The sequence below is a fragment of the Nerophis ophidion genome, linkage group LG01 (genome assembly GCF_033978795.1).
Source record: "Nerophis ophidion isolate RoL-2023_Sa linkage group LG01, RoL_Noph_v1.0, whole genome shotgun sequence".
Taxonomy (NCBI): Eukaryota; Metazoa; Chordata; class Actinopteri; order Syngnathiformes; family Syngnathidae; genus Nerophis; species Nerophis ophidion.
In genome coordinates, this window is record NC_084611.1 from 25632853 (window position 1) to 25647597 (window position 14745).

A 14745-nucleotide genomic window follows, 5' to 3' on the forward strand; every position below is an offset into this window, starting at 1 on the left:
AACGATTTCAATTAATGCGTTGTGGTGTCATTTAATATTTTTTTTTAATAATGTAAAATTATCTTCACATAATATATATCCATCAATCCATCCAACCATCCATTTTTCTACCGCTTATTCCCTTTGGGGTCGCGGGGGGCGCTGGTGCCTATCTCAGCTACAATCGGACGGAAGGCGGTGTACACCCTGGACAAGCCGCCACCTCATCACAGGGTCAACACAGATAGACAGACAACATTCACACTTACATTCACACACTAGGGCCAATATAGTGTTGCCAATCAACCTATCCCCAGGTGCATGTCTTTGGAAGTGGGAGCAAGCCGGAGTACCCGGAGGGAACCCACGCATTCACGGGTAGAACACGCAAACTCCACACAGAAAGTTCCCAACACCTGGAATGAACCCAAAACTACTCAGGACCTTCGTATTGTGAAGCAGACGCACTAACCCCTCTGCCACCGTGAAGCCCTCCATAATATATATACATTAATAAAATAGTTTTGATATGGGAAAATAACTGATTCATGTTAGGGGTTTTTTTGCGTCTTGAGCGGAGTAAGTGCAGCCTCCCACCAATGAGTGCACATTCTGCGGTAAACAAAAAAAGGGGGGAGGGAGGGGTTTCATTGCACTGCAGGACTGCTTCTAAAATGCCCATAAAAAGTGGTTCATGTCTCCTGCAGGTCTGAAAACATTAAAACGCCAAAAGCATTAAATAAGAGTGTCTCCGTGGTGATTCCCCCTACAGTACATGCAAAATCCTTATTTAAATAGGGTGATCTTCACCTTTTTTCAAATTTTTACACGTAACACACACACTAATAGTACACGCAATTTTATAAATTGCTCACGCTGTTCATTGCGTGACGTTTGGATTTGAGTAATTTAGGCCCTCAATGTCAAAAATTTTATAATTTATTGAAAAAGTTATGTTTAAAAGAGAGCAAATGTTTAAACATACTAAGTTGATATCACAGATAGACAGACAACATTCACACTCACATTCACACATTAGGACCAATATATATATATATATATATATATATATATATATATATATATATATATATATATATATATATATATATATAAAAACACCCCAACCCCACCAACCCCCACAATTCCGACAGGGACAAACATTAGAAAATCGATGGATAGAAACTTATAAAAATGTCTGCAGCAAATTCCAACTCTACAAAATAAAAACAATTACAAAAACAGCGATTACAAATTATCAACATTTTTTTAAATAATAAGAAGATGTTGATGTAAAAAAAATATAATAAAAGTTAGCTGTGATGGAAGCTGATAGTAGTTATAAAAAATTGCCTTTTAAAATCAAATGAGAAAAATTAAGTTGATATTTTTTCATTGTTTATTTTTAACTTAGTGAATTTAATATTTGTATGTATTGCCATGTTAATGCATTCAATATTTATATTCTACGACACACCTGCATTATGTTTTTACACTAGCAAAATGCACACACACGCACACACACACACACACACACACACACACACACACACACACACACACACACACACACACACGCACACACACACGCACACACACACACACACACACACACACACACACACACACACACACACACACACACACACACACACACGCACACACACACGCACACATGCACACACACCCAACCCTTCCTGCCTCAAAGTCAATGAACCATTTCATGGGTGTCACTGCAATGTTGTTTTTTGTGTGCATGTTTACCAATCACATCAATTAAAGATAATTTTTTCGGATTTGAGTTAAAATTCATAAATTACTTTACATACAGAGCTGAGTTGCTATGTTCATGAACAGTATGCTCTATTTTATCTTCAGGTTCACAAAGAACTTGGTTGATGACGGCAAAGGAAAATTCACTGTGATGGTCATCGGTTGGGAAAAAGGAATCGCCAGGTAAGACAGGACATAACTTTTAGGCCCTTATTGTGTACAAAAACAATACATTGGCTAATCACAAGTCACAATTATATTATTTAATGGCATTTAAAGAAATGTAAAGTACACTCTGTTCTTGTTCATCCACAAAAAATATTCCTTTTGATGGTTTAGTGCCTTTAGGTTTTTCAGTTTTGTTAATAATACAGCTGTCACGCCAGTGGATTATGTTGTGTTTTTGTCATGTTTGGTCATGTTATGTTTTGGTTTTTGGACATTCAGTTCTGTTTTTGCACTTTCTGGTTTGTTTTCGTCTTCATGCCAACTCATTAGTTTCCACCTGGTCTCCAAGTCACGCCCCTGTCCTCAGCCCTCACATCTGTTACTAATCATTATAGTCATTATTTAAGCCATTCTGTCCCTGTCCTCGTCCTGGCAACTTTATCCTACCTTCCGATACCAAAACGACATTTCATGTATCTACCTTCATGCCTTGCTGTTTGTTTTCTGATCACGCCACGTAAGTTTGTTTATTTATGCCTCATGCAAGTATTTGGTTTGTTTGTGTCAAGAGTTAGTGTCTTTTGTCCGTTTGTATATAGCAATGCCATTGTGCTGTTTTTGTTTTTGAGTATAGTCTAGTTTGTTATCCGCCATTGTGCGCGCCCTTTGTTTTCCTGTTTTGTATTATAGTGTTTAAATAAATCAAATATGTACTCACACTCTCGTCTGGCTCGTGCCAATCATCCTTTGCGTGGAAGAAGCAAAACAAATCCAAGTCCTTGCTTGACAACAGCATTGTACAAAAAACTTTAAACATTTTTTGATTATTTGAATGATCTATTTATTTGGCACAACAATGAGATAGGCGCCAGCGCCCCCCGCGACCCCGAAAGGGAATAAGCGGTAGAAAATGGATGGATGGAACAATTAACATATGTATACATATAAGTAAATGTGATGATAATTTCAGTTATTTGACTATTTCTGATTAGCTCAGGCATCATATGAATTAATTAAATCGTTGATGGCTTGTCAAATATTAAGGCAGAATGAAATGCACTACTTGCAGCAACCAACAGAGGTGCTGTTGAGCCGGTTTTAACTAGTTTTGGTCTGGAGAAAAACATCATGATGGCCTATCAGTTATTTTTTTTTTAATAACATTATTCTGTGCATGTGATGCAGGAGTGTATAAGCCTCCAAACTGTCTACTGTGAAGTTAAAATTAGGAGGTCAACAATAACAGCTGAGCCCACATATGCCCCCCGTCCCCACAAGGGCCTCAAGGCAACCACACTCGGCTCGGCTGGTCAACCAATCTGGCCCCGAACAACCCCTACACAGCCCCAAAGCCCCGGTCAGCAACAGACCAGGCAAGCCACTCCGGCGGCCCGCAAGATAGGTGGCCGGCACGCCACAGGTACGCCACTGCGGTCAGAAAGCTGCACCACCACAGCCAAGGGAGGACAGGCTGAGACAGATTAGCAGAGGGGACAGTGGTGCGGCACCCAACAGCAAAGCCCAGCAGGGGAGTAACACAGAACCGGACACCCAGGCACCCAACCACCCACCCAAACACCTCTACACGCCGCAGAGCACACCTTAGAAGATGGAATCCACCCTCACACAAGCTGGCTGCTGGCCTGTCCCGTCTTGTCCTTCCCACCAGCCTCCCGCCGCATAAAAATACCCTCGAACCCCTGACTTAATTTTTCTTACTACTACTCATGCAAAACCAGTGAAGTTGGCACATTGTGTAAATCGTAAATAGAAACAAAATACAATGATTTGCTAATCCTTTTCAACCTATATTCAATTGAATACACTGCAAAGACTAAGATACAAGATACTGTAACTTGGTTGCATTTTAGTGCGAGGGTCATTCTCCCTAAATGCGGCAGGAACTCCAGACACAGTGTGCAGGTAGGACATGATTTCTTTGCATAAATCATGCAGAAGAAAACAAAAGCATGCCGATAGCACGGGTGGCAAAACTAAAGAAGAGCATACTATGGAAGCTAGCACACAAACAGGAATCAAAATTCATAGAACAATACTTAGCGTATGGGTTTGCATGGAAGCAGGTAGAAAATGTCGTCACTGTTCCGCAATGCAAACAAGGAAGCAAGACTGATAGTGTAACAACTTGGCTTGGACATGGATTGTTTCTTCGATGCAGATGAAGATCAGCACGAGCGAGGCGTGGACGTGAGTACATGACATTTATTTAATAAACAAACAAACAACAAGAAGCGCTCACAATGGAAGAAGAAACTTGGCTAAACAGTACAAACATGAAACAAAAACACCTGCTCGATGGCATGAAATGATGGACATAAACTAAAGGACTTTGCACAAAAACAATTGGCTATGAACTATAAACAAAGAGTTACTTGGACAAAATGAACAGCGTAATAAGGCATGAAGCAGATAAACGAGGGCGTGAAGGAGGTGCAGCATGGCTCGCGTGTGTGCGAGTGAGAAGATCCCAGGACGAAGACAAGAAAAAGAGTGACATAAATAGCTATGATCATTAGTGAAAACAGGTGTGAGGCTGAGAACAGGGACGTGACATGACATGACAGGTGAAAACTAATGAGTTGGCATGGAGACGAAAACAAACCAGGAAGTGCCAAGACAGAACTTAAATGTCCAAAAAACTAAACATAACCTGACCAAAACCAAAACAAACTTACAGGCGTGACAGATAGTAGAAAGATACGGGAATATATAGCTTTCTGATTAGTGCTCAGGAGCAGGTGAGCGTCTCGAAAACTAATCAGAGGCAGGTGGAACTAATCTGCAGTCATGGCAACTGAAACACAAACCCAGGGGTGCAGAAAACAGAACTGAGGTACTCGAAACTAACAGAAGAAAACATGATCCGCAATGGATCATAACAGATACTTAACATTCGAATTGAGAAACTTCGTTTTTTTTTTGCAAAAATTAGCTCATTTGGAATTTGAATCCTGCAACATGTTTAAAAAAAGCTGGCACAAGTGGCAAAAAAGACTGAGAAAGTTGAGGAATAATCATCAAACCCCTTATTAGGAACATTCCATAGGTAAACAGGCTAATTGGAAACAGGTGGGTGCCATAATTGGGTATAACAGCAGCTTCCATGAAATGCTCAGTCATTCACAAACAAGGATGGGTCGAGGGTCACCACTTTGTGAACAAATGTGTGAGCAAATTGTCCAACAGTTTAAGAACAACAATTCTCAACAAGCTATTGCAAGGAATTTAGGGATTTTACCATCTACCAACAGCGTGGGTGGCTTCATAGTAAAAGAGTGCAGGTTTCTAGACTGGCCTGCCTATAGTCCAGGCCTGTCCCCCAATGAAAATGTGCGGCCAATTATGAAGCGTAAAATAAAAACCCCGGACGGTTGAACAACTTAAGCTGTACATTAAACCAGAATGAGAAATAATTCCACATGAAAAGCTCCAAAAATTGGTCTCCTCAGTTCCAGAACTGAGTGTTGTTAAAAGGAAAGGTCGTGTAACACAGTGGTAAAAATGCCCCTGTGCCAACTTTTTTGCAATGTATTGCTGCCACTAAATTGTAAGTTAATGATTATTTGCAAAAAAATATATGTTTCTCAGTTCGAACATTAAATATCTTGTCTTTGCAGTCTATTCAATAGAATATAAGTTGAAAAGGATTTGCCAATAATTGTATTCTGTTTTTACTTACCATTTACACAACGTGCCAACTTCACTGGTTCTGGGTATTGTACATTATGTACAAAATGTAAGCAGTTTTTGTGTGTGGTTCAACAATCTCCTTGGTGGACTTTATTATTAGAGTGTTTCCTACATGTTAAAGTAGTGCTGTGTGGAAATATTTGCTACTCCGTCACACAATCGACGCAACATTTTTTAAAGATACGATGGTTACAGAGTACGTATGTATGATAACTGTACAATTACCACCTACTGACACGGTTTGAACGCTTGCGTACTGTGGCCACTTTGCAGTGAGAAACACGACCACCCCAAGTCCGACTGCTTCATGAAGATGCTGCAGGGCGATGTCAAGGAGACACTCTTCGACTGGCCCAAACAGGACGGATGCAAGATGACTGAGAGGTTTCACACAACCCTGAAGGAAAACAAGGTTTCCTTCATGGACGGTAAGAAGAAAGCGTTTTTGCTGACACGTCTGCATTATTCTCCAGGGTGTTGATACATTGTGTCGATGTTATGTTTACGGGGGGAGTAGACGGCACAGACCAAAAGAGGGCATAGATAAGCTCAATGATTAATAATATATATATATATATATATATATATATATATATATATATATATATATATATATATATATATATATATATAGTGGCCATGAGACTTCCTGTTAGATTCTTGTGCTAATCCAGCACTCCAACTGTTCCCACCCCATTCTGGACAGTTTCTTTTTGTTATTTCTGCATTTTTGTATTATTGATTCCCGCAGCTTTAATATATCACGTACTTTAACATCTGTGGCTGAGGCCACCTCTCAGACTAGAAGTTTTGTCCTTACACAGAGAGAAAAAATGCAGCTTGAGCACATTAGCAAATAACTATAGCAACGGACTTTAAGCATTTTAAAGTTGTGCGATAATGTATACCGGTATACATGATTATTTTAACAGTCTGGCTGGTGGATGCGGCCAGGCAAACCGAATGAGAGGTGGTTGCTGTCTTGCCAGCCGCAGCTGTGCTACCCCACCAGCACAGCCATCCCGTACTATACCCCCCCTGCGAAAGCGGATGCCAGACGCTTCCTGCAAAATCCGGAAGAGTCACAAAGGGTGGTAGGCGGGGGGCCAGGCGGAGGGTAGATTCCTCCTACCCTTTAACTATGCTAAATACTGCCTTTAAAAGATCCCTGAGAAAAAAACATTCAAAAGAATCTAACAGGAAATCAAGGCACACAGCTCGATCACGGGAGACAGGGAAAGCACTGCGGGAAAACACAAAGGACATGAGACACGGGAACTGGGAAGACACACAGAGAGAGCAAGTACATGGGAGGGGAGCCAGATACGCGATAGCTTACTGTATACATCGAACTATGTTGCGGCGCTGGATCTTGGGGTCCACTGGCCCTTATGCTGCCTGCCCTCATTAGTCCCAGGTGCACTTATTACAGATTGCTTGCAGCTGAGCAGGAGCGTGGCCGTGATGCGGGAAGAGCGAGCAGAGGCGTGTGCCGGCGCGCTTCCAGCAGCCGTGCTCGCAGACGAAGGCATGAGGGACAGTCGACAAAACAAACTTTCTGTTTTTTGATAATTTTTAAGCTTTTTTGACCACTGATTTGGATTGCAGCCACCGGAGAGTTAGCTTGCATCTTTAAACTACTTTTGGTTCAGTGAGAGACAAAAATGAGCTGAAATTTAAAACGTTTAAGAAACTGTTCAAACTCAAAGTACAAAGAACTTGTTGGACTATTTATTGATTGTTTAGAATTGTTTTGTTTATGGAGTAAATTGTGATTTATTTTAATTAACAGCCCTTTGAGACTCTATTGGTCTGGATTCATGGTTGCTTGACCGCACTGTGATCCATAGTAAATTTTCACCTACGGGAATTTTAAACATGGAATCACCGTGTATTTGTGTGGCTAAAGGCTAAAGCTTCCCAACTCCATCTTTCTACTGTGGCTTCTCCAATATTAATTGAACAAATTGCAAAAGATTCAGCAACACAGATGTCCAAAATACTGTATAATTATGCCGCTAAAGCAAACAACATATACCTGTGTGTGTGCGTAGCGCTCATACTTCCTAAAAACGCGTGACGTCTTGCGTACACGTCATCATTACACGACGTTTCCAAGACGAAACTCCCGGGAAATTTAAAATTGTAATTTAGTTAACTAAAAAAGCCGTATTGGCATGTGTTGCAATGCTAATATTTCATCATTGATATATAAACTATCAGACTGCGTGGTTGGTAGTAGTGGGTTTCAGTAGGCCTCTAAGGAAGTCAAAAAAGTGCAATTGCTATGAAATGGAAAAGGAGTAGGATTAAACAAACTCTACTTTTTCCTACTCCTTTTCGAATGTGCTGAAAAGAGAAACTGGAAATCGTGCTATATTATGTTGGAATTGAACACAAGTTCAAAATAAACTCAATTCATAAACCACTCGAAAAACAGAGGTCCACAACTTTTTGCAGTTAGGTCAACTATCACTATTATTGGTAACAATGTATTGGAAACTTTGATTCATGCAATGAACCGTGTTTCAAAACACTCCATTGACATTGTTTGTGTGTGTGTTTTAGACTCCATTGGCTTGCACTGTGTGGAAAATGTCAGCGACACCAAGCGTGCAGTCAGTTTGCACATTTACATCCCTCCAATTGATTATTGTGACATCTTTGACAAGCTCACCGGCCACAGGTCATCAATCAAAATGGAGTACGATAGCAGATATGGAGTGAGGGTTTAATCTGTAAGTCACTTTATAATTATTGTGCACTTGTTCACCCAACTCATGCTAATGATGTGATTAGTATTATTATTACTCGTGGCACATGGTTACCTAAAAGTGGCTATTCGAGCGTAATCGGACCACATTATTTTTCCAGCCTAAAAGAAAATAAACTTATTCGTAATAAAACAAAAAAAAATCAATGATAGATCATAATAACAAAACAAAAAGATTAGAAAACATGTAAAAGTACCCTGCAAGACTGCTTAAAGCATTGGAAAAATGCATTATTTGAATCAGCTGAGAAGCAAAGAAAATGAATTATAGTGATAAAACTAATATTTATTTAAAAAAAATGATAATGCATTGATAGAATAATCTGAATTCCCCCTAGGGGAATAATAAAATATTTCTGTTTGTAGATCATTATAATTTAATAGCATGTTGTTGTTTTTTTAACTCTCAAAATGTCAAGAACATACCCTGCAAGACTCCTTGTAACGCAAGAGAGTAATTCCCAAATAAATGTCTTTTTAAATACTAAGCAATGTTTTATAACAGATGTATAAACCCAAAAATATACCCTGCAAGACTCACACCCTTGTGTTAAATTACCCAGCTCTCTGTATATCTCAACACGTGCCCTACATGACTCAATATATCGTGATGTAGCGGCACCGCCAACAAAAGAATATATTTATACGTTAAAGGCTAAAAGTTTGGACACACCTTCTCGTTTCAATGTGTTTTCTTTATTTTCCTGACTATTTACATTGTAGATTGTCAGTGAAGGCATCAAACCTGCAGGTTTCCCTCATCAGGGGAAAAAAATCCCCGGATGAGTAGGAAAACCTGCGAAATAGGCTTGTAGGGTTGATTATTATTAAATAATAAAAACCCCTGACGAACAAGGAAACCTGTGAAACAGGCTTGCAGGGATGATATAGCCTCTGTGTTTTTTCCTGACCTAACATATATATATATATATATATATATATATATATATATATATATATATATAGGGCTTCACGGTGGCAGAGGGGTTAGTGCGTCTGCCTCACAATACGAAGTTCCTGCAGTCCTGGGTTCAAATCCAGGCTCGGGATCTTCCTGTGTGGAGTTTGCATGTTCTCCCCGTGAATGCGTGGGTTCGCTCCGGGTACTCCGGCTTCCTCCCACTTCCAAAGACATGCACCTGGGGATAGGTTGATTGGCAACACTAAATTGGCCCTAGTGTTTGAATGTGAGTGTGAATGTTGTCTGTCTATCTGTGTTGGCCCTGCGATGAGGTGGCGACTTGTCCAGGGTGTACCCCGCCTTCCGCCCGATTGTAGCTGAGATAGGCGCCATCGCCCCCCGCAACCCCAAAAGGGAATAAGCGGTAGAAGATGGATGGATGGGATATATATATATATATGTGTGCGTGTATGCATGTTCAAACTAATATACTGCATTAATAAGTTATAAATGTCATAAAATAACCTGCATATCTCAATTTATAATCTAGATTCCCAGCCTATATCCAAGGAAAAATGCTGGGAAAAATAAAGCTAACTGATATTAATCTTAAACAACAAAAAAATAAGCACATTGAATGACGATAATTATATAAAATTTACTTCATAAAATGTTTACATTTAAATCCACAAGCTGTTAAAGAATATACGACCAAACCATTGTTGAGTTGCTTTAGACACCAAACAGACAAGATAAGCTCACGGGAGAACAAGGCAGTGCTCTTCTTTCTCAGTTATTTTAAAAGATTAATTATTTTGCAATTATAATTTAGAATAGTTGTTTTATTCACCTCTAACTCTTGCTTCTTTTTATTTTACAGCACAACAGCAGCAAAGGAGAACAACTAATGCTTTCCAACAGAGAATCTGTAGTTTTGCTTTTAAAAGGCTTTATTTCTAGTAATTGTGGGTTTTTAACTACGCAAATTAGAAAATGGATGGATGGAAAATGTTGCAATATCCGGGGCTGCAGGTTAGTTCTAAACGACATCTCGTTAAGTAAGAAGGCTTTATAACTGCTTTATAACTTCTTAAATGATATAATCCATGGACATGTTCCTTGGATGGATGGTGATCCAAATTTCCCTCACAGTTAAGCACTTTTTATTTGTCTTACTGGTAATCAATTTCACTCAAAATTACCTTAGTATCTGTTTTATTTGTGACTAAATTCACAAAGTGAAGGAGTCTAATTGAAGAGAGTAGCACGGTAGCACAAACAAAAAATGAAGGTTTTATTTCTGTGGTGTAATGAAGAAATGAATAATGTGATCACAATGAACAATAAACATGATTATTTGTTCACAGGATTTAATGTTGTGTTTTTTTCTTTATCATGTTTGGATGTACTGTTGAAAATATGTGACATATGGTCTTGAAATTGTTACGCCAACAGTGTAAAACTCATACTGTTTTCTAATTCACGATGGTGTCTCTCAAGGCTCTATCCCAGAGTGGATACAGTGAAACCCTATTGTTTTACCACCCCTTACACCGGCCGAATGATGTCGACTTAATTGACATAAAAAAATGGAACTAGTCCTTGCTTGCACATGTACTTGGGACTTTGACCAGAGGCATGAAAATGAGCAATACTAAATGGAAAAAAAGGTAAACAAAAATTTTGAAGCTAAAATGTATTGATAACATTCCTCCATTTGTGCATGTTTTCAATTAGATTGTTTTGTTTTCATGATATTCTACTCTCTTCTTCTACAAAGCGTCAGTATTTAATTTGTTGTGTGTCTTTGCGACAATGACAATTGTATTGTTACGAACAAGTCAAGATTGGACCCCAAAAGCAGAGAGGGAATTCTGAGTAGTGTAAAATGTCATGTTTACCAATGGATTAACATAAAAAAATGACACTGGCCGATTGTTTGCACCAAGTGTCACGAAAACAAATAGGGCGGAAAAAAAGCAAGCAAATATAGCTGAAGCCAGGAGAAAATATAGCAATAATGTAATGTAAAAAAAACAAGAAAAATACTACGAAATAGGTGGTTTGCATATGACGTCACATCCATTTTTTTCACACGATGGTCAAGCAGCTTACGCGTAGCATTAAAAAAAAGTGAGAGTGAGTGTAAAGTTTGAGCAGAAAATGCCGTACTGCTGTTCTGTTTTTGAGTGTTTCAGTCGTTCAAATGGAAAGATAGGAAATAACTTTCATAGAGTCCAGAAAAGAATGGTTTGTAAAGGTAATGAATTGAGGGAAAATACGAAATTCCGTGGAAGGAAATGGCTCCTAAAAATATCACTATCATATTGTTGGATACAATTGGACATGCTTGTGTCTGCAGCAATCACTTTGTAAAATGTTTGAACATTTTATTTGTTTCAGAAATTTTCTGTGATGAAATCCACTTTATTCTCTTCTGTATTAGTAGTGTTTGAGAGCAGATCTATATGTAAAGAAAGGACAAGAGAGCTAATTAGTTTGTGTTCTTCTGTGCTTGTTATGCCTAAATAAAACTACGAAGACCTCCTTGTGCAAATAGACTAGGGTCACGTTAAGTCCGAGTAATAGATATTGTGATTGTTGGTCCAATCCACTAGTGGGGCAACTGATCGACATTGATCCGTGATCCGTTCGGATTAATATCTTCGGATCGGCACACACGTGATCCGCAGTTTGCTTTATGGAGAAAAAAAAAGAAGTTTGCGCATGTTCAGTCCACACACAGTGTGGTCATGTCGAGGAGCTTGAACGCCCTGCGCCATTTAAATCCCATGTATGGTAGCATGTTGGCTTCCCTGTCAAATACCATTGTATTTGACTTGTTGGAGTGCTAATCAGGCATATTTGGTCAGTGCATGACTGCATGCTAACATGCTTTTTAGGCTAGCTGTATGTACATATTTTATTATTATGCCTCATTTGTTGGTATATTTGAGCTCATTTAATATCCTTTACTTTTATCCTCTTTGTATATAATCTAGTTTTGCATCGTTCATGACATATTATCTGTATGTAATATTAGCTGCATTTCAGATAGTTGTTTGTGTGCCAAGTTGTCCCAGACAACTGCTATACCTTTGTCCATTAAAAGCCAGTCATTTCCTGGAGTTATCTCACCTTCTGGGTAGCCTCTGATTTACAATCCCTGTTTCCATATGAGTTGGGAAATTGTGTTAGATGTAAATATAAACAGAATACAATGATTTGCAAATCATTTTCAACCCATATTCAATTGAATGCACTACAAGGACAAGATATTTGATGTTCAAATTCACTTGTCCCCTTCAGGGTCGCGGGGGTGCTGGAACCTATTTTAGCTGCATTCGGGCGGAAGGTGGTGTACACCCTGGACAAGTCGCAGGGCCAACACAGATAGACAGACAACATTCACACTCACATTTACACTCTCTAGGTCGTCCTCAGACGAGCCTTCCATCGTTGCTTCCAGTCATCCCGATTCGCCATACATTTGGCCAGTTCCTTGGTACTCTGAGCTCCTGCATCCTTCTTGAGTATGTCCACGTATGTTAGTGTGGGACATCCTCTTGACCGATGCCCATGTGTTGGTTCCCACAGCACCAATTTGCTGGCTGGCAGCTCCTGATGTCTTTGGCAGTGTCCTGCTAGCCTCATTCTTCTTACAGCAATCTTCTCGCTCACCCTTGGTATTCCCTTGTAGAGGATTCTGTTGGTTACGTGCGCACTCCTGTTGATGTTATGCACTGCACGTAGCATCCTGGTGTAACAACCATCCAGAGACTTCTCCAGGGTTGGCTTCAGGGTCCAGCATTCGCTGCCATAGTGGAGAACAGACTCAACTGTCGCATAGAAGAAGCTGAGTTTGATTTGCCAATCAACCTATCCCCAGGTGCATGTCTTTGGAGGTGGGAGGAAGCCGGAGTACCCGGAGGGAACCCACGCAGTCACGGGGAGAACATGCAAACTCCAAACAGAAAAATCCCGGGCGCAGGATTGAACCCAGGACCTGCGTATTGTGAGGCAGACGCTCTAACCCCTCTTCCAACGTGCTACCAGATTTAGCTTTATCATTTTAAATAATATTATTTTTATTTACTTCATCACAGTCTTCAGTGCACTGCTCACAATCTCAGTGGGGAGGGCAGTAGTCCTGTAGAGTAGGGGGTGAAGTGTATCTGGGATTCAGGTCCTCTCTAATGGCAGTCTTGACATCTCGAATGATGGTTCTGCCTTCCACACTTCAGTGGCAGAATCATTGACACAGATGGTGAAGTTTTAGTGTTCAGCAGAGATTTAACAGTTGTATGGGGTTTAAGCACCTGGAAGTCCTCCTCTGTGGTTAGTGGATAAAACCGTGACTTTGTGTATGGCCACGCACTTGAAGCGACATCACCCCGGTGTTTCACTGACAGGAGTGAAAACGAAGGCTGTGCCATTTAAGCAGCACCTTGTTGCACAATCAGACCGGGCTAAGCCCTCACAAACGCTATCGGTGTGCAGACATGAGGCCGTATTTGCTTGTGCAAAACGAGGGTTTTAAAGACATGCTGAAAGTGCTTGAGCCGTGTTACAACGTCCCGTCGCGCACCCTCTTCATCGCTAAGATTGTGCCAGATCTTTATGAGCAGTAGAAGAATAAAAACTTGTGGATGAACTGTCCCGAGCATCATTGTGGAGAGGGAGGGAGCTGTCATGTCCGACAGCGAGGCAGGGCACACCGGGAGCGACGCATCTTGGGACAATTGATTAATTTTCTCGCACTGTATAAAAGGGAGACAGCCGTGAACGTCAGGGAGAGAGGCGTAGAGACAAGAAGGAGCCAGAGAGAAGCTGACGCTGAGTGAGAGAGGAAGAGAGCCAGAGGCAGACGACGACGCGGCAAACTGGAAAGCGAGCCGACGAGCGAGCAGAGAAGAGGAGCTGAAAACCGACCTGCGCTGAGGTTTTATTTGCAAAAGTAAACAAAGTCACAACTCTGCTCAACGATGTCCCTATTTGGTGGTCCATGGAACCCGCACGACAGCGAGAGACGGTCACAATCACCTGTTGCGCTCGCGACAGACTGGTGGACGTCCAGGGAAACTATGTGACGATAAGCGCTCATTTCATCAAAGCAGACTGGGAGATGAGAAAACACGCCCCCTCCACGAGAGTCACCTTGCGCAGGTACTGACACAAGCAGTGGAGGAATGGAAGGTAAAGAGGCCCAGTACTAATATCCCAGTCACAACTGACAATGCCAAAAATCAAATAAATGCTGTGAATGAGGCAGGACTGGAAACACAGGTCGAGTGCTTTGCACATGTAATGAATTTGGCATCACATCTCGGTCAATAGGATGGAGCGCGTCCTTGGGAGGATCAGAAAGGAGGTTTCCTACTTCTACCCAAGCACAACAGCTGCTCATGTGCTTAAGACAAAGCAAGAAATGCTAAAGCTG

General features: G+C 40.6%; 1 protein-coding gene across 3 annotated transcripts; it reads left to right on the forward strand.

Moving 5' to 3' along the window:
- The first annotated feature begins 2345 nt into the window (after positions 1 to 2345).
- LOC133567356 (cysteine dioxygenase type 1-like) lies at positions 2346 to 10631 on the forward strand. 3 transcript variants are annotated; one of them, XM_061919513.1, is made up of 4 exons: positions 2346 to 2437; positions 5905 to 6059; positions 8200 to 8369; positions 10186 to 10631. In XM_061919513.1, exons 1-3 carry the CDS (start codon positions 2406 to 2408, stop codon positions 8364 to 8366), a joined length of 354 nt encoding a protein of 117 aa, XP_061775497.1. In that variant the 5' UTR covers positions 2346 to 2405; the 3' UTR covers positions 8367 to 8369; positions 10186 to 10631. The 3 variants fall into 3 exon arrangements, with proteins under 3 accessions (XP_061775497.1, XP_061775496.1, XP_061775495.1); XM_061919511.1 differs by lacking the exon at positions 2346 to 2437 and adding an exon at positions 4051 to 4128; XM_061919512.1 differs by lacking the exons at positions 2346 to 2437; positions 10186 to 10631 and adding an exon at positions 4050 to 4128 and having other exon boundaries at positions 8200 to 8670.
- Positions 10632 to 14745: the final 4114 nt, after the last annotated feature.

Coding starts and splice junctions, on each gene's coding strand:
- LOC133567356 (XM_061919512.1), top strand. CDS start 4,094: ATGCAGATGAAGATCAGCACGAGCGAGGCGTGGAC. Junction 4,129..5,904: donor AGCACGAGCGAGGCGTGGAC/GTGAGTACATGA, acceptor GCCACTTTGCAG/TGAGAAACACGACCACCCCA. Junction 6,060..8,199: donor CAAGGTTTCCTTCATGGACG/GTAAGAAGAAAG, acceptor TGTGTGTTTTAG/ACTCCATTGGCTTGCACTGT.